General features: G+C 49.7%; 1 protein-coding gene across 2 annotated transcripts in view; it reads right to left on the reverse strand.

The window, feature by feature from the left end:
* Window positions 1-10,640, reverse strand: part of ITGB5 (integrin subunit beta 5) — a 522,259-nt gene extending 511,619 nt beyond the window's left edge. Inside the window, exon 1 of one of the 2 annotated variants that reach the window (XM_085647299.1) lies at window positions 9,570-10,640. In XM_085647299.1, coding sequence (XP_085503425.1) covers window positions 9,570-9,648 — 79 coding nt within the window. In that variant the 5' untranslated portion in view covers window positions 9,649-10,640. The remainder of the gene's footprint in view (window positions 1-9,569) is intronic. The other variant, XM_085647300.1, reaches the window with a different exon arrangement.
* Between the last annotated feature and the right edge of the window lie 11,249 nt (window positions 10,641-21,889).

Below are 21,889 nucleotides of genomic sequence, written 5' to 3' on the forward strand. Positions count from 1 at the left end.
TAAACAGGCCTTTACATGTTGTTCTTATCTTGTCACAAAAGCTGTGCATTTAAAGACCGAGGTCAATTATCAGGCTTTGTCTTCTGAGGGAGCTTTGCGTTAACTTTTCTTTCTCTGACTTCGAAGTAAGAGGATTTATGTGACGACCGTGCGGGGGATCTATGTGCGAGGTAAGACTGAAGGACGTTATTTTTTTTTCTAGCACACAACAAAATTTAAATGTCTGTAAATGAACTGCACAAATATATCAGGATTAGGAAAGCACAAATGAAGCACTTTTTTTGCAATTCTGAAGTGTGCTGGAAACAAATATTTTAACCCCTTTTGTGCCACGCCCTTTCCCCCTCCTGTGCCGGGCGTTACATTAGTGGGTGGGGTTCATGACGAGATAGTCTCGTCATGGGCACAGCGCTATCGTGCTCCATGACGAGACTATCTCGTCATGGGCACTGAAGAGGTTAATACAATCAAAACAAATCAGTAAATTGGTGATGTTGTTCCCACACATTATTATTTGTGCACTGTATAGTTTTATCAGGAAAACTGTATGTCTGTGTAAATGTAAATTGATTTGTCGGAATGCAGAAAATAAAGAAATAGCCATCCCCTCCCAACACCAACTATATTTGAATGAATAAAACATCAATTAAGGTATTCACCCACAAGAAAAATAACCTACCTAAATTCCTGGAAACCCTTCCTTTGAACCTTGAAGCACAGGAATTGTGGCCTTATTTTTCCTAACGAAGGCGTTAACTACGCCGAAACGCGCGTCGAATAACATACAGTTCTGCCACCACATTTGTTTATTCTTCATTCCTATGTAACCCACAATCTATTTTATTATTTGTCATGATTTTTTACTATGTGTATAATAAATTTGTTTTTAATTGTGAATGTACTCAAAACTTATAATTAAAAAAGAATTACAATTTTCATTTTTTCGTTTCACTGCTTAAACTGTTCTGACTATTAGATAGAAAAGATTCACTACTGCTACTCACAAGAATTGCCTAGGTTGTTATTTTTCAAACATATATTACCCTGTCCTAGGAATTTTCAGGGGGTCCTTATTATTTGCATAAAAAAAATAAAAAAAAATGTGTAAATGTAATGGCCATTTCAATTGAAAACGTGTTGTCTGTATGGGCAGTTCGCTATCACACCATGCATACTCCACTTATGACACTCTGCAACACAACACACTATGACACTCTACTACCCCCTCCGCTACGCCCCTCAACATTACTCCACTCCAAGCAACTCAACTCTACAACCCTCCACTCTATGACATTCTATAACACTCTACACCACTTCACTCTAGGCCACTTTACAACACTCCACTCTACACCACGCCACTCTATGACACCCCACTCTATGACACGGTACTCCACTCCACTCTACGCTACTCCACTCTGACACTATACGACTCTCCACTCTACAACGTTCCACGCTAAGATGCTCCACGCTAGGCTGCTTCACTCTATGGCGCTGTACTCCACTCTACCCTATGCCACTCCATTCTACAACACAACACACTGCTCCACAACACTCAACTCCACTCTATTACATTCTACTCTAAGGCACACCACGAAACTGTAGGACACTCTACAACACTCTATGTTACTCTAATTTATGGCATCCTATGCCACTTTACTGCACTCTTCGCTCCTCCACTCTACGACACTTTACTTCACTCTATGCCACTCAACTCCACTCCACTCTAGGGATCACCATTCTACTCCACTTTATGACACTTTTCTCCACCCTACAACACTTTACTCCATTCTGTGCTATGCCACTCTACACCCCTCCATGTCACAACACTCTGCGACACTTAACTCCATGTCCCACCACTCCAAGACAACACTCTCCTCCACAACACTCATCCCCACAACACTCTCCTCCACAACACTCTCCTCCACAACACTCTCCTCCACAACATGACACTCTATAATCCTCTATTCGCACACACTAACTTACTAAAGTTCTAGCTTTCTCATACTTAGGGGTATTTGTTTGATTGCCACACTAACTGGAAACACCTGGTTAAATCTAAGAAAATGGAGCTCGTTAAGGCATCAGCTGCTATACACAGATTTGCACAGCGGCTAGGGTGTTGCTGACCATAGTACCCTAATTAAGGTGTACAAGGCAAAACGTGTATCTAAGGCATTATATGGCAGTGAGGAGAGGGGGTATTCGAGAGAGGATAGCATTCCTCACGCCGAAAATGTAATTTTAAGAAAGGTTTTACAGGTTCCTCAATGCACACCAGCATTCTCTGTACATGAGTTCAGTATATAGCTGATATGATCACTTGTAGGCCTAACAGAATGGATCAAGATACGGGCAAGGAGGGAACCTCAGTTGAATAGGCTTATTTTGAAGGACTGTCTATCCAGTGCTCATGCCACCAAGATTGCATGGATCGCCTACATGATGTGTGTCTTTAGTAGTCTGGGGAGAGAGGATCTATTCTGTAACCAAGAGACCGCAAGTATCACAAGGCAAAGTGGGTAAGACATACTTTTTAGGGATACTAGGCACTTCAAAGAGAGCAATCTGAGCTTCTGAAACCTATAGTTAGAGGTCACATCCTGTTGAAAACTACATTCCACACGGAACCCTACCTGGGCAGTGTGACGAACGACAGGGACAGATTTAGGTTTAACACGATCCACTAGCTCCTGGCCTCACCGAGGGGCTAGAGCCTCCTGGGCACTTCGAGTCCCTGTGGCTGTGACCAACGGTCTCCACAGAATACCCTCCACTTTACATTGTTTTGCAGGTATTTTAGGCCCTAGGAAAATGTTCATCAAACCAATATTGACATCACTGAACTTTAGCCGGGTGCGCCCAACCCGGTTGTTTCTTCAAATTTGATCAAATACTCATATTATGTACACAATAGAAAATCAGTGGATATGCTGAAGTGATCTGCACATCATTGTTTGTACATGCATAAAGTGTTTCCAACAGTATAAATTCTAACAATAATATTGGGTGCTAAAAACGAAGCCGAATACTCATCCACTTGAAGTATTAAACATTTCTGTGCGACTACGGATAGTCCAAAGATTTGAATCCACTAAATAGGCATCGCAGCACACCACAAAGGTACAAATCCAACATTCCAATGAAGATCGGATAATGATTTACAGTCTCATGTGAACTATACAACTCATGGATATGATCTAACCAAGTGGATAAATTGTGGTATTATTGTACCTTTGTGGTGTGCTGCGTTGCCTATTTAGTAAATACTCATTATGTTTAAGGTGCATTGGTTTTTAAATGCTGCAATGAGAGTAAGAGTCCATGCCTGATTAATCCTACTGCCAGATCCTGCTGTTAAATTATACCAGTCGTTCTTTGGCGTACTTTCATCTGAGGTCAGCTTTTTAAAATTCTTTTAATATGTAATTTGTCTTTTTATGCTTCTGATCCTATTAAATATTTATACTGTTGTCTATGTGTTTTTATGGTTATAACATTACCAAAAAAAAAAACTCTATTTGATTTATTGCTGACCTGCACAGCGTGAAACTGGAAAATATGGAATCAATCCGGGCTTCCCTGCTTGACCACATTGCGTGCTTCTAGGCAGATACTTTGTTTCACCGAGCCTCATTGGGGATCATTAGACATGAGAGCACCTTCAAATAAGCGATTTTGTGATGTGTGCTGTAGAAGAACCTCTCCTGTTAGATTCAATAGCCTCTAACGATGATCCATCTATAATATGAATCTAGCCCACATACAGAATACACATGACAACTGATTTGCTTCTTAGCTCAGTAATGGCATTGCCATCAGGCCAGGGGTAGAAATGTTTCTCAGTTCATGTTTAACCCCTTCGCCGCGGCACGAATTTTGCCGCGGCGCTGGGGGGGTTTGGGGTGTTTGCGGCGCCGCCATGCTCGTGACGGAACCACTCCGTCATGAGCCACGGGCGCGTTGTGCTCATGACGGAGTGGTTCCGTCACGACTCCGCCCACTTGCATTGTTCGCCCGCACAGGCGGGGAATCAGTGCCGCGTGGGCGGAGCGGCCGCCAACGGCCGCAGCATGACGGAACCACTCCGTCATGAGCACACGGCGCCCGTGGCTCATGACGGAGTGGTTCCGTCATGAGCAGGGAAGGGGTTAAAAACCTCAATAAATACTTCTTAATGCAGAGATATGATCTGATGTGCTTAGGTAAAATGCTTTGGCATGATAAAAAACTGAACTTTTACATTTTGAAGACACCTTAACTAATCTCCACCTACACGTTACAGCAGACCTCCTTCCTTCGTTATTTGTGTCTCATCAGTTTTTAGGTGTAATCTATCCACGAGTGCTTTGATTTACTGACTTCATTCCATCATCAGTGTAAGAAAAATTATAGGAGTTCATATGGCACTGTGGAATGACCTGGAGGACATTCTTAGAGCGATATGACGTCAAACGAAATCTCTTTGTGTTCTCTTACTTACACACATCATGTTCCCCTTTACGTAAAACAATAAACCTGTTGTTGAATTACTTTTCATCAAAACAGCAGGCCGAGTTCATCGCGAACGACCTGTGAAGGATTTGAGTTTTGAACTACTAACAAATATTTTGAAGAACGTTTTGCAAGAACAGAGGGCTCTTCCACTGGCTTATATTATACACATGCTACATTACTCCTGGTGCACATTGCTATACGTTTAGATCCATGCTGGGGTTTAGAAGTACCAGAAGAGTATTGAACTTCTGTCAGACAAGTAATTTGATCCAAGTTATACATAAGAATCTTTTTCAGTCCTGTCCTTCTTTGCATTCTGGGACTTGTAGTACTGTATTCATAATCGGGAAAAGCAACACTAAAAGTACCACAACAGAGAACAACTAGTCACAGACTTTATATAATATAGTGTAAGAGGCGGGTGTCAGGCACAGGGCTTTAAGTGGGACGGGTCCCTCCAGGCTTCATACCCAGTAGTAATTAAAAACAGAATTAGAAATGGGTTCATTGTGAGTAGCTATGTTCATGTCCCTAATTTTACAGGAAAATAACACTGCTCAATTTCTGAACAATTCATGTAAAAAACATTAAGGTAATCAATGTTAGCTATTTAGTTCATGTTAATGTTTCAGATGCTTTACTTAATCTTGCATTTCCTAAGCATGTTAGCTTTTTGCAGGATGTCGGGTTTCTGTATTTTTTTCATGCAGCATATTTCTCTTATATAGTGCATACTTTGAATTGAGAAGTCTCGAAGACCCAAATTACATAACTGTTGCACGGTCCATGTTTGTGCCAAGGTGCACCTTTAAGTAGGTATACCGGGCTCAAACAGGGACAACTTGACATATTACAATTAATGTGTTGTCCTTAGAGCAGATGCAAATTTGCGGCTACCCTGGGGTAAGTGCCTTAGTGAAATACGGAGCGGCTGCTTTGATTAGCCACTCCATGTTCCACACTGCAGGTGGCACCCGACCTGCACTTAAAGTGGTGACAGAGATACCCCCGCAGGCGGGTGGAGTTAAGTGACTGCACCACCTGCAGGGGAATGTCATTTGCCCCCTTCAGATGGCTACTCTGCAGCGGCGGACTAAGGATGAGCCATTGTTTTGTGGTGCACTATGTTGTGCCTGTTTGCCTCTGGGCATAAATCCATAATAGGGCTGCGGTGCAAACTGCAAAGTGATTTCCTCGTCTTCATGGGGCTATGCCCCTAAGCAAATGAGGGACCGTCTTCAAGATAACGCTGGTCCTAAATGTGCGTCAGCATGATCTGTGTTACAGAAAGGGATTCGCAGGCATCTGTGGCCACTTCTCTAAAACTACAAAGCCACGGGCGCAGAAAACGAACGCAGATGGGTGTTATGCCCAAGTGGCACTGTGTGTAATAAAACCCCTTATGTTTATAAATGCCCACGATTAAGAGCTCTAGAGTTGAAACTGAAGACAGTTCGAGTTTCTTACAGTGCCATATGCCAGAAAGGTGGCAGGGATGTGGAATTCCTATAGCCCAACGCCCAGGACATATTGTTTGGGGTCAAGGGCAACAAGTTTTCATGTGTATTTTGTCCTTGGGACAAGTAGGCCCAACCCCCTGCAGCACAAATCCTTTGGCTGCCAGTTTGCAGTACCACATTATGGATCAGGGATGGACAGTGTCTGCAGTTAAGGTAATATGTCTGCCTATATGTTATTGCTGTTTAAACTTATGTTTACGGTTCAATAATTGAAAGCCTTTATTATTAGGGAGAGCGCTCTAAGTAAATGTTGTAAACTCCGACTGCACTACGGACTGGTTCCGGTATAAAAATATGTACACACGTTTTCAAAGTTTAGCAATATGAGGCTATGTATAATACTCTCAGAATGCTCTCTGTTTTGATTTTTTTATGAACATTTTATTTTGAAAGCAAAGAATCATCAATCTTGCTTTCAAGCTTCTTCATATAGAAGCTTGAAAGCAAGATTGATGATTCTTTGCTTTCAAAATAAAATGTTCATAAAAAAATCAAATAAGGAAAAAAACCATTTTGCTAAACTACTCTAAAATTTCAGGTACTATTACTTTGCAGCATCATTTAGTAACGTGTTGATGCATGCTAGTATTTCCCAAAAATATTCATAATGGAAAATCAGTGTAACCAGTTTTAATAAAATTATGGGACACAAAAATAAACAAGCATTGGCAAAGCCAGTGGGTCTGAAATTGGTGGTCAACTTTTTGGTTTTGTCAATATGTGACTTATTTTGGCATAGTTTGTGTAAAAACCTTATTGGTGTGGGAGCTGCCGGGTCATCACCATTATAACAAACATTGGCAAAAGCAAAAATTGTTTTTTGGTCTCAAAAAAAACACACACTGCCACAGTAGTTACTGGCACTGAACAAAACTACTGCGTGTGCTGGTATGCTCTTTGAGAAAGAGCATAATGCTGTCACTCACAGTGAAGCCAGTCGATACAGAGAGAAAGACTGAATTTTAATAAACACAAAAGGTCAACGTCAGACCAAATTAGGTGCCCAATTATTAAAGAAAGACTCAAAAGTGCACCCATTGTATATGTCCATGCATTAAGCGCAGTTATACAGCTTTTGTGAATTCCCAAGAATTTACAGAAGTAGGACAAGAAATAGTACTCCTATAAATATTTGTGAACTGCATTCCAGCATGAGCAAATATGCATGTGTAGATTTGCTCATGCGAACATCTGAGTGTTTGCCAGCTCACTTTCCCTCAAACCACTTTTTTCTCATCTCTGGAAGAAGGTTTACATCTGCCATTGTCAGGAGTATATTTCCAACATTTCTCAGTATGGGAAAAGATTAGAGAAGAGTTGTTGAAACCCCTTAAAACATGCAAGTTAGTAGGTTTGCACAGACTAAAAGGGGCATTCTAACCCTGGAACTATTGCTTACCACTACCTTCAGTCCCAGTATGTAGATCTGCGGAAACGTGGCAACATAAGGGGATTGCAAGTATTCAAACACTACTATGGTATGAGCCCTGGCATAATCAGAGTGGCTATATCAGAGCTCTTATATAATGAGATTGCTGCCATAAGTTGTTGCTGCACTACATGGCACCAAAGGGACAAGTGGATTTTGTTACAGGACAAGTAGATTTATGAAGCAACCTGTCCCATGGACAAGTAGACAATTTATTAAATTCCACACCCCTGTAACGTGTTCAGAAAAGATTGTCATCCAACCCTTAGCCTCTGTGCAGAGCGCACAGAACAATGGTCACGTATTAAATATGCAATTGTGATTCTCTGCAGATCTGTCTGAAGGAGGTATCACAGTTGTCAAAATAGTGGCAAGCAAAAGTTTTAAAAAAATACAGTGCTCAAAGGGGATTTGTTAGTTAGGTGTTTGTAGGTTGTAAAGCGAAAACAATGCGAGGAAGTGCATTCAGAAAGAGAGGAGGTGTAGAGTATTCAGACGGGCGAGAACTGGAGAGAAAAAGTACACATGTCTAACATAAAGTGAACACACCTAAAGCGACTGAGGCGCTCTGAAGATCACAACCCTTCCACAGACTCAGTCATGTTTAATGCATAGTCTCACGATTTCAGAACTGACACATTTTCAATATTATATTACAACAAAATCATTGTAGTCACTCATTCACATTAAGCAGTTAACAGCCACTGACAAAGCCATTAGTCCTGGGCGGTTCTGTGTGTGTATCAGTTGCTGTATTATATATCTGGGAGCAATAACAAGACTCCGAGAGAAGCCACAATACCGGTTGGACGGTACACTATGGGAATCACAAAAATTGAGTTTATGTGTTTAAGCCACGCCCTTGTGTAATTAGGCCACACCCCTTTTAAAGACCCCACACTTTTGCATCCCACTCAAATCCCTGGTCATCTTGCTTATGCAGCCAAAATGGAACAGTTGTGGTTTTAGTGCCAACTCCCACATTGCCCCATCCCTTGTCACCCGTTTCATTTGCCCCTATTCCCTCAAGGTCCGGGATATATCGGCTTCATTACAGAAATGCTCTGCAGTCTGCGCATAAACCCCCTTGCCTCCTCTGATAAACAAACCGAGCCTCGCAGCGGTCTGACCCGCCTATGACTCGCTGTCTGATCTCTGCACTCCCTTTAAAGAAATGTGTTTCCACAACACCTCTCTACAGCTGTAAAATATAGCCACGCCCCCTCGGTGGGGGCTGCTTGCTCTGAAAAAAGCGCAAATACCCACATTTTAACAAGTAAAAAGAGCCCCGGTGAGCCACGCCGGGTCAGGCAGGGCACACCAGCGTCGCTCAAAGCTGTGGGCACCGTGGTATGTGCGCAACGCACCCGCTTCCTGGAGTCGGCCGGGTTACGGTACGAGCCGTCCCAGACTTGCCCACAGTGCATTGTTTCCGCGGTTCATAAACGCCCGCTGGCCAGAGCTGCTCCTGCGAGTGAAGCTCTGCGTTCCGGGCTCAGTTTGGCCAAAGCCCCGTGTAACTTTGGAACGCGTTCAGCAGCAGACTTGGATACCTGTGCGCAATCATTATGGCTCACTGGTTTTTCTTTTTCTGTAACAGCCCGAAAAACCATCCAATTACCCTTCTGTAATTACTTTTAAATAAAGATGGAAACAGAAAGCAGATTTTACTTTCATCTATGTGAATGGATTCATCATGTCTGGCTGAAACCCAATAGTCATCGAAGCAAGACTGTACATTTATTGGTAAATAAATACGGAAAAATCAGAGTAGTAGCTTCATTTTTCAACATACAAATCATAAGTAAGGACAAACTGCTAAAAAAAGGAGCAAAAATAACTTCGGATAACTACAGGCATATCGGTCAAAAAAGTAAATACCACCAACGCCTTACTTACTGCACTTTATTACCAATTACAGTGAGCTCTTTCTATGGGAGGTATTCAGTTATTTTTATAGAGAACACCAGCGCATGCAGATCGATACATTAACACTGACCCTCTTACAAGCCCCCAGTTCTGACAGTCATATTTAATAAATCGACCAGCGCTCGGGTATTGATGGCCCGATGCAAATATACTACTTAAGCGTCAAGTCCTTTCTAAACCCTCCTGGGTGCACTTACCTTTGACTGGACGCAGCAGGAAGTCCAGCAGCAGGAGGGCGGTCATAAGGTGCAGGGGCAGCCTGCTGCCCCGCTGCATGGTGACCGAGGTGGGGGCCAGGCGCTATCGGTTGCCGGGTGGCCGCTTCAGAGAGGTCCCAGATGGAAGGAGGTTGGAGGCAGCATCGGGCTTCCAGCTACAGAGTAATGCGCCGCCGCAGTACCTGTTTGCGGAGGATCACACAAGGTGCAGAGGGCCACACGGGGTGCAGAGGGCCACAGAGCAGCCAAAAGTCACGCGACTCCAAGAAAGTCAGCTCTCCAGATCCCCATGAGAGTAGTCATACCCTGTCAATCCTTATACAATACCTACAATGCCTACTACAAGGCCGACAGAGGGGGCAACAATGACAGAACTGTCCGATCCGGTGTAGTAGGATCCCGCAGGGGAAGCTGTACAATCCCACCTCTGCAGTCCTGCCAACGCCTGGGCAGGGTGATAAGATGCAGGTCCGGCGTCACCGTGATGCCCAGTCCTGAACCGTGTGATCCTCTACAGAGTTGGAGTGAACTGTGCCTCCACAATGTATCCGCTGTTGATGTGCAGTTCTCAAGGCCAGGCAGCCGTGCTCGCAGCTCCCGGTACTGTGCAGCGTGGAACCGAGGGCAGGGTGTGGGTGCCAGCTCCTGGTGCAGGGCAGAGGAGAGGACTCGGGTTTCCCGTGCTGCGCGGGCAGAGCTTGCGGTGCCCGGTGCGGTGGGGCCACCCTGTGTCAGTGGTCAGGGATTGGGGTGCACGGTCTTCCCGAGGCCGAGTAAGTTGCCCTGATGAACTCCTCTGTTTCACAGCATTCCTGGCTGACAGGTTAAGAGGATTACTGCCCGGCCCGCAGATTCGCCCTGCCCATGGGTCCACGGAGGGTGGGCTAGGCTCAGAGCTCCCCTGGGTGATCCTGTCACAGCTCCAGAGTCCCCTCCATGGGTCTGTGCTCTCCCAGCGCCCTCCGGCTTCCTCTCCTCCTTTTACCCTGTCCCGCGGGCTCCTCCAAGAAACTTTCAGCTCCTCCTGGGAAAGGAGCAGAGTCTGAATCTGAAGTCCCCGCCCCCAGCCGCCAATCAGGGCTGCCGGGCTGTTAACTCTTCCCCTCCCGCGGCGGAGCAGCTAGAGATGCAGGGGGTCCAAGAAAAGTCCCCAAGAGAGCATCGCATCGCATTGGTTTGAAAGCCACATTTCTGCTCACAAGAGGACCTGTCCGAAACCCACACTGGGGTGCGTGAGGCGGTAGCGCTTTCAGAGGAACACCAGAAGAATATCCCACAACGTCCGGTTCCAAGTCTCAGCATGGGGGTGTCTGCTAAAGGACAAGTAGAAGAGGGGGAAACGAAGCTCTTTTAGACGAAACTTAGGGTGTGATGGTGTCTGGATAGAACCACTGAAAGGAAACCTCTGCCTGCATTCCTGTAACAGGCACTTCTTGCGACAAAGATGCTGCATCAGTTTCAAATTAAGGTCTTGCCTCCAAGACATAATCTGGGCCCGGGGCCCCTGAGTGGAACCCATTTTAAATGTATAACCCGATTTCGTGATAATACATGCCCGAACCCCGCTGCAGCCTACTGGCACAGTGAGCACCAACCCTTATCGGGGCAGTGGTGGGGAATTACTTCCTCATGCGGAGGGGAATGACTCCCCTCCCACGTCCTACTCACTGATCACCCCATCTTCTCTGACGTTGCCCCACTTTTAAGGCACCCCGGAAATTAGACAGCATTCAACTCAGTTAATCCTGAATATCATCAAGACCCCGCCCCTGAAAGCCCACATTTCTACAGCATCCCTCCAGAGTGGCACCTCAGCCGGACCTGGCTGGTCTTATTCAAACATCAAAGTACAAAAATGGTTTGACAACCAGAGGGTCTGAGGGAAAATGTTTATAGAGACCACACAGGGATTGTTCCCCCAATGAATACTTATTCAAACATCAACAATAGCCACATTTGTATCCAGCCTTTGTGACTACAAAGTGAAAAGAGTGTCTGCTCAGCTCAACCGAAGGCTACAATGTGACTGTATTTTAGCAATTGTTGCAGCAGTGTTCCTGTGCTGTTCTACACAAGGTGCACACAACGTGTTTCTAGACAGCTATTTCTCACAACATTTGGTTAGAAGTCTGTGAGAGCAGAACCGCCCATCATTCACAAAACGTGCCCTTACGAATTGCAAAATTACCAAAACGGAACGTGTAGTTATTTTAATCATTTAATGTTGCCCTTTAATTGGCACAGCTGAGATGTTACCACAGCCAAATGGAAAATATAAACTGGCACATGCATCAAAGCTTTTTGCGATCGCAAACGGTGAGATTCGCAAAACTCGGCTGTTTGCGATTGCAAAATTAGCTTTTGCGATGCATCAAGGGTCAAGGCCCTCGCAATTTGAGAATTCACAATTAATTGCGAGTTCTCAAATTGCAAATGCATTTAAGGAATCGCATTTTGCGATTCCTTAAATGCAATGCAAGAACCACTTTGTAGTAGCGATTTCGCTACTAGGACACGCAAATTACCATGAAGTTGAACTTCATGGTAATTTGCAAAAACTTAAAAAAAAATGCACTAAAGTGCATTTTTCAAAGTTGTAGGTTACACACACACATGTCCTTGGGACATGTGTGTGCGCAACATTTGTGCACAGATCAATTTCAGGGGTGCAACAGGGTGTCCTTTTGACATCCTTGCACCCTTGAAATTGCATGAGTAATTTGCGAGTACCAATTGGTACTCGCAAATTGCGCTTGCAATTTCCCATTCATTCCTATGGGCCTGTAGGCCCATAGGAATGAATGGGAAGCTATTCCTTATTTGCGACTCGCTATTTGCGAGTTGCAAATAAGGAATGTGTAGGAATCGCTATTATTATAGCGATTCCTACATGCATAGGATTTTGCAAGTCCTTAATTGCGAATCCTTAATATTCGCAATTAAGGACTCGCAAAATCCTAGCTTGATGCATGTGCCTGAAAGTTTTTACAAAATGGCGAGGCTTTATTAATGTGGCAGGTAGGCCTCATGATAACCATGCACAGTTAGGGCGTGGCCTGAGTCGTCAAGATGGCGGTCGCACTCTGAGAGTGCTCCGGACCCCCTTCGTCATCCGCCATGCATCTGCCACTGACTGCTGCCATCTGCCCCTGTTCACTGCTGCCAGAGACCCTCTGCACCCTTTGCTGAGTCCCGGGCTGTTTTTCATAGAACAGAGCCCCCATCGGCCGGTTCTAGCCCTGCCCGCTGCCGAGTGCACAAAATGGCGGTTCTGCCGGCGGCCCGTTCCAGCGCTGTGGGAACTGGGCGCCGCTGATTCCTCCTCCTTCGGGGCCCTCCCAGTGGCTGGGGTAGCGGTTTCACCTACCTGGAGCTCGATGGGGGACCGGACTTGTTGCGACCTGAGGCTGAGCGGAGGAGTCGCCTCATCTGTGCTGGGGAGCGGGCACTGCTCTCCGACCGGACCAGTCCATCACTGACGGCGTGTGGTGAGTCGTGGTGCCCAGGGGCGAGAGGGGGCTCGGCTACCATTGTCGGGCAGCGGCGCGGGGGATGATCGTTGCCGGTGCCCCATCGCGCCTGGAGCCTGCCCTGCCCTGCGGGCCCTTCGAGCACTGCTGTGGGATATCTGCCTGATTTCCCTCCCTCTTGACTGTACCTGGGCCAGCGGGCAGTGCGGCCTGCTGACTCCCGATGAGACTTGCACAAGCTCTGCCGCCGCTGCCCTGAGGGGTTCAACCCCCACCTGCCAGTTGCTGCACTACTCCCAGGACGCCGGGGCCTTGTCTTGGCCCATTGAGGATCCCTGGCCTGCGGGGAGCAGTGGGCCTTGGTCTGGCCTTCACTGCTGGTTCCCCGCTTTGCTCCTCTCGGCGCCCTGCTTCCCCCCCTTCCGATAGTGTCTGTATTGCCGGGAGTGTGGCCCGCTGACGCCTGCCAGGACCCGCACGTGCCTGCCGCAACTGCCCTGAGGGGCTCAACCCCCTGACTGCTGCAGCGCTGCTCCCGTGGCGCCGGGGCCTGGTCTTGGCCCGTGGATGACTTTTGGCCGGCGGGGGGCGGCGGGCCGTGGCTCGGCCTTCGCTGCTGGTTCTCCGCTTTGTTCTCTCGGCGCCCCCACGCCCGCCTGCCGCCGGTGAGGCCTGGCGACCTGGTGGCGCATCGGCCTCGGCTACCAGAGCAAGTGGCGGCGAGTGTGCCCTGGGCCCAGCTGGGAGCCCGTGTCGGGCTCCCGGGGGCGCTGGCTGGTGTGGAGGAGAGGCCGGAATCCTGCAGACTGCGCCGTGGGTGTCACCGGTGAGTGGGGCTTGGGTTTGGAGTCGGGTATCGGCCACTATGTCTGGTGGCGGGGCGGAGGGGTGAACTGGTGCCCCCGCCCCCCCCCTCCCTCCATTGTCACCCTGCGCTCCCACCCTCCCTGCAGTCCTGGGCCTGCTCCTTCAGTCTACCATCATGGCCAACCACAGGCTTATCTCCTGACCGGTGTGTGGCCTCCCCGGTCGCGATTGACTGGGCCGCCCAGAGTCTGACTCCCCGCGCTACGGTGAGTTCCAGTGGGAGCACCGGCGCATCCGAAGCTACCGGGACCTCTGGGGTCCCGGGTTGCGAGTGATTCTCTTGTCACCCAGCTGGTGGAAACCTCCGGTGGACGGGATCTGGGGGTGAGGTTTGGCCACCGCGTCGGGTGGCTGCGAGACGGCGCCTCCACCCCCCTCCTTATTGGATACACTGACCCTGCTCCCTTCCACACCGCGCTCCCTGTCAGGGGGTCCTTTCTTTGGATCAGACGGTAGGAATTGAAAGGGGCCCTTTCTGTTCTGGAACACGGGCCTCGGCTCCTCCTGGGCCGCTGTCCAATCCAACCCTCTAGACTGCTCTCCTGGGGGGGAGGCCGCTTCGGCCGGACTTGGGGATTGGACATGGAGATTGTGGACGTGGCTGTCGCCTGGGTTGAGACGGCCGCCCTCCGCTGGAGCATTTCGCCCGGTCCTGCCGTTGGGAACGAGTCACCAAGCTGATCTTGCCTTCCTTTGGCCTGTGGGGGGGGTCTCGGGCACCCGGACCTGAGTATCGACGGTCTGGGTGTCGACGGTTCCCCCTCCTCCTCTGCGGGACCATTGATCGCCCCTGCCCGTGTTGGTTGGATCCTGCCCTGGTGGCAATGGGCAGAAACCGCACCTTGCAGACTCTGGCCCCCCAAACTCAAACAAAAATGGACCAATTCACCACGTCAGACCGGGATCCTGGCGGGGGGACGGCCAACGGGCCTGGCGCCACGAGGGGGTGATCTCAACACCATCCTTCAAGCGATAGGCGCGTCACAAGCATCGGTCGAAAACAAGATTGGAGAAGTGAGGGTCGATATGGCTCTCATTCGCCAGGACCTGCGCAACGCGACGGCTCGAGTCACGGAGGTGGAGGCCCATATCTCCATTGACCAACTCAAGACTCAGGTAGCGTGTCTCCAGACCCAGACCTCGGAGCTCCACCGAAGGGCTGAGGACGCCGAAAACAGGTCACGAAGAAACAACCTACGCCTTGTGGGTTTTCCCGAGGGACTGGAGCAGGGTCACACCGACATGTCCGTGGAAACCTGGGTGTGCTCCTGGTTGCCCAAAGATTCCCTCTCACCCTGGTTCGCCGTTGAACGGGCTCACCGCTCCTTGGCTCCCAAGCTTCCGCCCGGAGCCCCTCCTGACCCATAATCCTGAGGGTCCTTAATTTCCGGGACAGAGACGCCATCCTCGGGGAGGCCAGGGCACAGGGCCCGTTGCCGTTTCAGAATGCCAGGATCATGAACTTCCCGGATTACACCAGGGAGGTGCAGGCCCAGCATCAAACATACGATGAGGTTAAACAGAAGCTCTGTAACATGGGTCTCCGCTACGGCCTTCTCTTTCCGGCCCGGCTCAAAGTTATTTTCCAAAACAAAACAGTCTTCTTTGATAGCCCTCAGGCAGCATGGACCTGGCTCACGGAGGAACGGCCCCTCATGAACCGTCCAGTTTCTTCCCCTGTGCACCGAGCCCCCTCGCAGCCACTCCCGACTCTGCCTAAGCCTCAGAGATGCCGGACTAAGTCCCACAAGAAAAACGATCATCTGGGGAAGGCATCCCGATCACCAGGTGCACCGTCCCGGCACCCTCTCTCCTAGGCTTCAACTCGGGGATCCGGCACCCCTGGCCCGACCACCTCATTGATTGACTTGAGCGGTATTCCAGGCCCCTCGGAGTCCCTACGTCAGGCCGTGTCCGAGTCCGACCTCTCTAGGAGCCCTGCGCTCCACGGATCAGGTGAAGAGGAATATACTTGAAAGAGGTCGGCATCGGACACTTTCCATTTCACCTCTCAAAGCTCACACAGCAAGACCGCTCTCTTAATCCCTAAACTGGAGGCAATCCGGCCTTAGAACATCTACCGGTTTTTGTGATCTGTTTCCTAATTCAGTCTCTGGACCCACTGGCAGTCCTTGCTGCATATTAGTCCCAACTGTATTGGTCCAATGGGGGGGGGGGTGATCCGACGTCATGGCTTCCCATGCTCTGTGACTTACTTACTACTTCACTCCCTGGACTTCCTTGCAATTCCTGTTGTCTGACTGCCCTATGTGTATCTGCAGCTGTTGACAAATCTTTATCCGAACACATGGAGGGGGCCATCTCTGCCATGTCTATGTTCCGCTAACCGTTTTAGCTTAGCACCTAGTCCGATTGTAGGGTTGTTGTTTTGAATTGTTTTCCTTGTCAGGGCGACAGATGCTTCATTTTAAAAAGTGTAGGGTGGGGGGAGTTGGGGGGTGAGGGGGGGGGGGACCGTTGTCTCCCGAATGTTTGTTGTTTTTAGCCACCCACGGGCCGCTGTTCCCTGTTTTTATTGGTAGCCACACATGCACACATGCCTTTGATGACGACATGAGACTCACCAGATCGCGCGCCCTCTGCCCGGAGGCCCCGTATACGGAACATTATTTCCCTTGGGACCCGGGCTTACCTGCGCTTGTGTCCCCTCTCCCACACACTACCCAGCAGGATGGTGTCTACTTTACATAAGGCCCTTATCCTCTCCTGGAACGTTAACGGTCTATTGGACCGGATCAAACATACAGCTGTTCTTCGTAGCGCCCAGCGACACACGCCAGACATTCTGTTCTTGCAAGAAACCCACCTCCTGGGCTCACAATGTAACTTTCTCGCCCGGTATGGGTTTGACAGGGTTTGGCACTCCGGTTTTATGCGGAGCTCCCGGGGGTGGCCATACTACTCCGGAAGGGGCTTCCCTTCACCCTGACATAGGCCGAAACAGACATACAGGGCCGCTATGTGGCCCTGACGGGCACGATCGAAGGACACCCCCTCAATCTTCTGTGTACATACATTCCCCCCGCTACCATGGCCTCTGCCCTCCACCATCTTACGCTGGTTCTCGCCTCCTTTCCACAGGTTCTGACGGTTGTTGGGGGCAACTTTAACGCTGTCCTGCAACCCTCGCGCGACACGACCGGCATTCCATCGGCTTCCTGCCTAACATCTGCAAAGCGACTGTCTGACTGGTCCTCCGCCCTGTGTCACTGCGACGTCTGGAGAGTGTGGAACCCTCGCAAGGAACAGTACACACACACCTCAGCAGCTCACCACACTCACTCTCGTATTGACCTATTCCTGTTATCCGCCACGGACTGTCATTTGATGTCCGGGGCCACGGTCTTACCCAGGGGCATCTCAGATCACTCCTCCGTCTCCCTCCATCTCGGTAAACCTCCTAACAGCACCCGTACGGCATGGCGGATGAACGCCTGGTTCCTGCAGGATGCAAACTTTGTCGAATCCCTCGGGCAGGACCTGAAATATTACTTCTCCACCAACGTGGGCTCAGTCTCCTCACCGGGAACCCTGTGGGAAGCTGGCAAGGCTGTGATACGAGGGGTGGGTAGAGGTCTGGTCCATGCAAAACGTATGGAACAATCCATCCGGCTCACACAGCTGGAGGCCCAGGCGGCACAGCTGGAAGGTGCCCAGGATACCAATGATGACGACGACTCTGCTCGACAACTCACACTGATCCGAGAAGAGATTTGCCAGATCTCGCTAGAGTCTGCTAAAATGCTCTGGCGCTCCTCTGTGGCGCGCGTGTATGGCTGGGGCGATAAAAATGGCAAACTGTTACATAACTTAGTGTCCTATCCCAAGGCCAATCGCATCATTCCCAAGGTTCGGGGCGAGAACGGAGCCCACCACGTCACTTCCCAAGCCATCGTTCGAACATTTGTCGGCTATTATGCGGCCCTCTACGCAGCCCGAACACCCGGTCTTCCCTGGTGACCTTTTTGGCCGAAACTGTGACTCAGCTGCCCTGCCTTTCCCAGACGGACTCGGAGACTCTAGACCTTCCTTTCACACCGGAAGAGACACACGGGGCTATTTCACTGTTGCGCTCCGGCAAAATGCCCGGGCCTGACGGTTATCCCCAAGAATATTACGCGACCTACCGGGACACATTGGTCCCGCACTTGGTGCAGTTGTTTAACTATGTAATAAACAAAGGGTCCTTCCCGCCTGAGACGGATGTGGCCACTATTGTAGTCCTCCTACAACCGCCCCCCCTTGCCTGTGCAGACTACCACCCCATCTCCCTTATTAATACGGAGGTCAAACTCTTCGCCACTTTGGTGGCACAACGACTCCGCCACCACTTACAAGCGCTGGTCCACCTTGATCAATGCGGCTTCATGCCATCCCGGGGTACCCGACATTGCATACGCTGCCTCCACCTCGCTCTTGCACATCGCCATCACCTCACCCCATATCTGGCTTTGCTCTTCATAGATTTTGAGAAAGCCTTTGATACAGTAGATTAGGGCTACCTCGAGGATGTGTTGGAGAGGATGGGTCTCGGTCCCGTGTTCCAGCGCCTCATCCGGGTCCTCTATTCTACTCCCAAGGCAAGGGTCCTTATCAACGGTGTGTTCTCAGAGACATTTCCTATCCAGAGGGGCACTCGCCAGGGCTTCCAGCTCTCACCGCTTCTATTTGCATTAGCAATGGAACCCCTGGCTTCCCTCATCCGCCAAAACCCCCTCATCCGGGGTTGGGCTTGGGATCCGAACCAGATCGACAAGATTGCCTTATACGCTGATGACGTCCTCCTCTTCCTGGCAGATCCCGAGAGCTCCGGCCCGAGATGCCTGGACGCCCTCTCTGCCTTCGAACAGATTTCCGGGCTCAGGCTCAACTCGGCAAAATCCACGCTGGTCCCCCTGCACTTCTCTCGGGCGTGCTTCGACTGGCAAACGTCCATCCCCCTGCGTAGGCAATCATTCAGGTACCTGGGGGTGTTGATCGCCCTCCTCCCTGAGCTCGAATGGGCCCTGAACATCACCCCTCTGGTCAACTCTATGACACTCTATTCCCCTACTCCACTCTACAACACAGGGCCAAAGCAGACCTCAGGAAATGTCAATCTCTCCCTCTCAAGCCCCTTGGCAGGAGTGCCCTTTTTAAAATGATGGTCCTCCCCCGCTTCCTGTACATGTTACAAAACATTACCATTTATCTTCCAGGTAGTTGGTTTCGGGAACTGGACGGGGTCCTAACCCGCTTTCTGTGGGGAGGAAAGAGGCCGCGAATGCCCCTGGCACACTGTCGCATACCCCTATGACGGGAGCATTGGGGTGACCAACCTTCACCTCTACTACTTGGCCACACGGCTTATCGTGATTCACGATTGGTTCGCGGGCGGCTGGTCTGACCCGGCGTATCGGGTGGAACTCAGGTCATTGGACTTTGCGCAGCTCCAAGCCTACCTGTACAGGTGCCCTGTGCCGCAAGCTCTTCCCCCCGTCACCAGAACAGTGCTTGTGGCCTGGCGAGCCGCATTAAGACACGTAAAATGGGACCGGAAACTCACCAGGCAAACACCTCTGTGGAGTGGGACCTGGCTGTCGGAGGTCTCGTCTCTCCAGGATTTTCGCAGATGGGACCACATAGGGGTCTCACTATTGGGAGATGTCTGGGTGGGGGACCATTTCAGATCATTTGCAGACCTACAACACCGTTACTCCCTCCATTCCTCCCAATTCTACAAATATTTACAGCTGAGGCATGCCCTCCAGGTTCACATCCCATCCCCCACATCCTTCCCAGAATTCAGCCCCCTGGAGGCCCAGTGATGATGGAGAACCTGGGCAGAGGGGGGGGTGTCGCGGATCTATCGCTCCCTCGTGAACAACGGCCCGCATCCCTAGACCTGCTTCGTGTCCGCTGGGAGGGGTGGCTGAGTCCCTTGGTGGACGCGGATTGGAGAGATGCCCTTATGGCCCCCAAAACATTGACAACCTCCTCCAAGCTGCGTCTAGTCCAACTCTATTATCTCCACGCAGCATACCTCACCCCAGCGCACATGTACAGCGCCCGGTAGATTTTTACCACATGGTGTGGCAATGTCCCGCTCTCGAGCCGTTCTGGGCAGGGGTGGAACTCCAGCTCACGCAAACTCTTGCGTGGGAGGTACCCCACAACCCGCTGCGCCTGCTCCTGGGGGTGTTTGATGGCCTTGATGGATCCCGGGCTGATAAGCGCTTACTGGGAACGGCAGTGGCGGTAGCGAAACGCGACATAGCGGCGCTTTGGTCCCAAGCCAAACCCCCTACAATACGGAGGTGGAGGAGGGGAGTGGACTGGTGTGGCACCCAGGAGGAGCCCCTCTTCGAGGCCCGGGGATGCCCCGAACTTTTTGGCACAATATGGGGCAAATGGTTCAACTAACTGCGCGTCTGAGGGGTTCGTGATCATCTTGTATATGAATATCTATAAGCAGGTGTTATACTCATCCCATGAATGCCTTATGAGTCTCTGTCGTCCCCTATTGATTGCACTGTGCTTAAATAATGTGTCTGATTTGCTACCAATGTATTTTTGTTCTCTTCAAAATCTAATAAACTTGATTATCAAGAAAAACCCATGCTCAGTTAAAAAACACAACAGGCTAACATGTATATACAATTTACTAAAATATTTGATGATCTGGCTACAATGTACGTCTCCATTACGGAGCTGAGTACAGAAATAAAGGTGCAGAAGGCAATCAACTTCAGCAGATGGGTTCTCTCCACTCCCAGAGGTTAGAAGACAGAAAGTCTAATGTCCTTGTGCAGGTGTGTATGTATGTGACAAGTGACATTGTTGTCTAAACCCAGCAGAAAGACAGCAGCAGAAAAAGTCTATCAACATTTTAGAGGTAAGTGGGTTTTAAGAGCGTAAGTGGACTGTTACTGCACCATGAGGTTTCAAGCTGTTAAATTAAATGTGGTCACACACCCATCAACGTCTGAAGTAGGTTATACACAAAAGAAAAACAAGCACTGGCAAGGCCAATAAGTCTCGCATATGCAAGAGCTATTGGCTTTGGCAATGTGTTTTTGCCATGTTGTACACCAGTATGGCTGCTGTTAAGCATGGCTAAAAGTTAGTGGCATGGAGTGTCCTAGAGTAGATTGGGGGAGTAGAGTGTTGTAGACTGGATTTGTTGGAGTAGAGTGTTGTAGAGTGGAGTAGGGGAATAGAGTGTCATAGAGTTGAGTAGAGGGAAGTAGAGTTCAGTGGCAGAGAGTGTTGTAGAGTGAAGTGGAGTGGAACAGAGTGGAATTGGTTGGAGTAGATTGAGGTGTTGGGGTGGATTGGAGTAGATTAGGGTAGATTGGATTTGGATAGTGTAGGTTGGATTGAGTGGAGTGGATTGGAATGAGATGACTGGATGGGGTGGATTGAATTGGAGTGGGGTGGATTGGGGTGGATTGAAGTGGGGTGGATTAGATTGGTGAGGGGTGGAGTGGATTAGATTGGGGTGGATTGGATTGGGTTACAGTAGGGTGGTTTGGAGTGGGGTGAATTCGAATGGTGTGGGGTGGAGTGGATTGGAGTGGAGTAGATTGGAGTGAAGTGGGCTGGACCAAACTGGGATGGGGTCGATTGGGTTAGGGGTGGGGGTTGCCTGGAGTAGAGTGGGATGGATTGGACTGCAGTGAACTGGAGTGGATTTGAGAGGGGTGTACTGGATCAGATTGGAGTGGGGTGGGTTGAGATGGGGTGGGGTGGATTGGATTGGATTGGAGTGGGGTGGGGTGGACTGGAGTGAGATGGACTGGAGTGTGGTGCATTGGACTGGAGTGGGGTGGAATGGGGTGGAATGGAGTGGGGTGTTGGCATGGGGGATCGGAGTGGAGTAGATTGGATTGCAATGAGGTGGATTGGAGTGAGGCGGATTGGATTGAGTGCGGCAGATTGGATTGGGGTGGATTGGGTTGG

Source organism: Triturus cristatus, chromosome 3_2, assembly GCF_964204655.1.
Source record: "Triturus cristatus chromosome 3_2, aTriCri1.1, whole genome shotgun sequence".
Classification (NCBI taxonomy): Eukaryota; Metazoa; Chordata; class Amphibia; order Caudata; family Salamandridae; genus Triturus; species Triturus cristatus.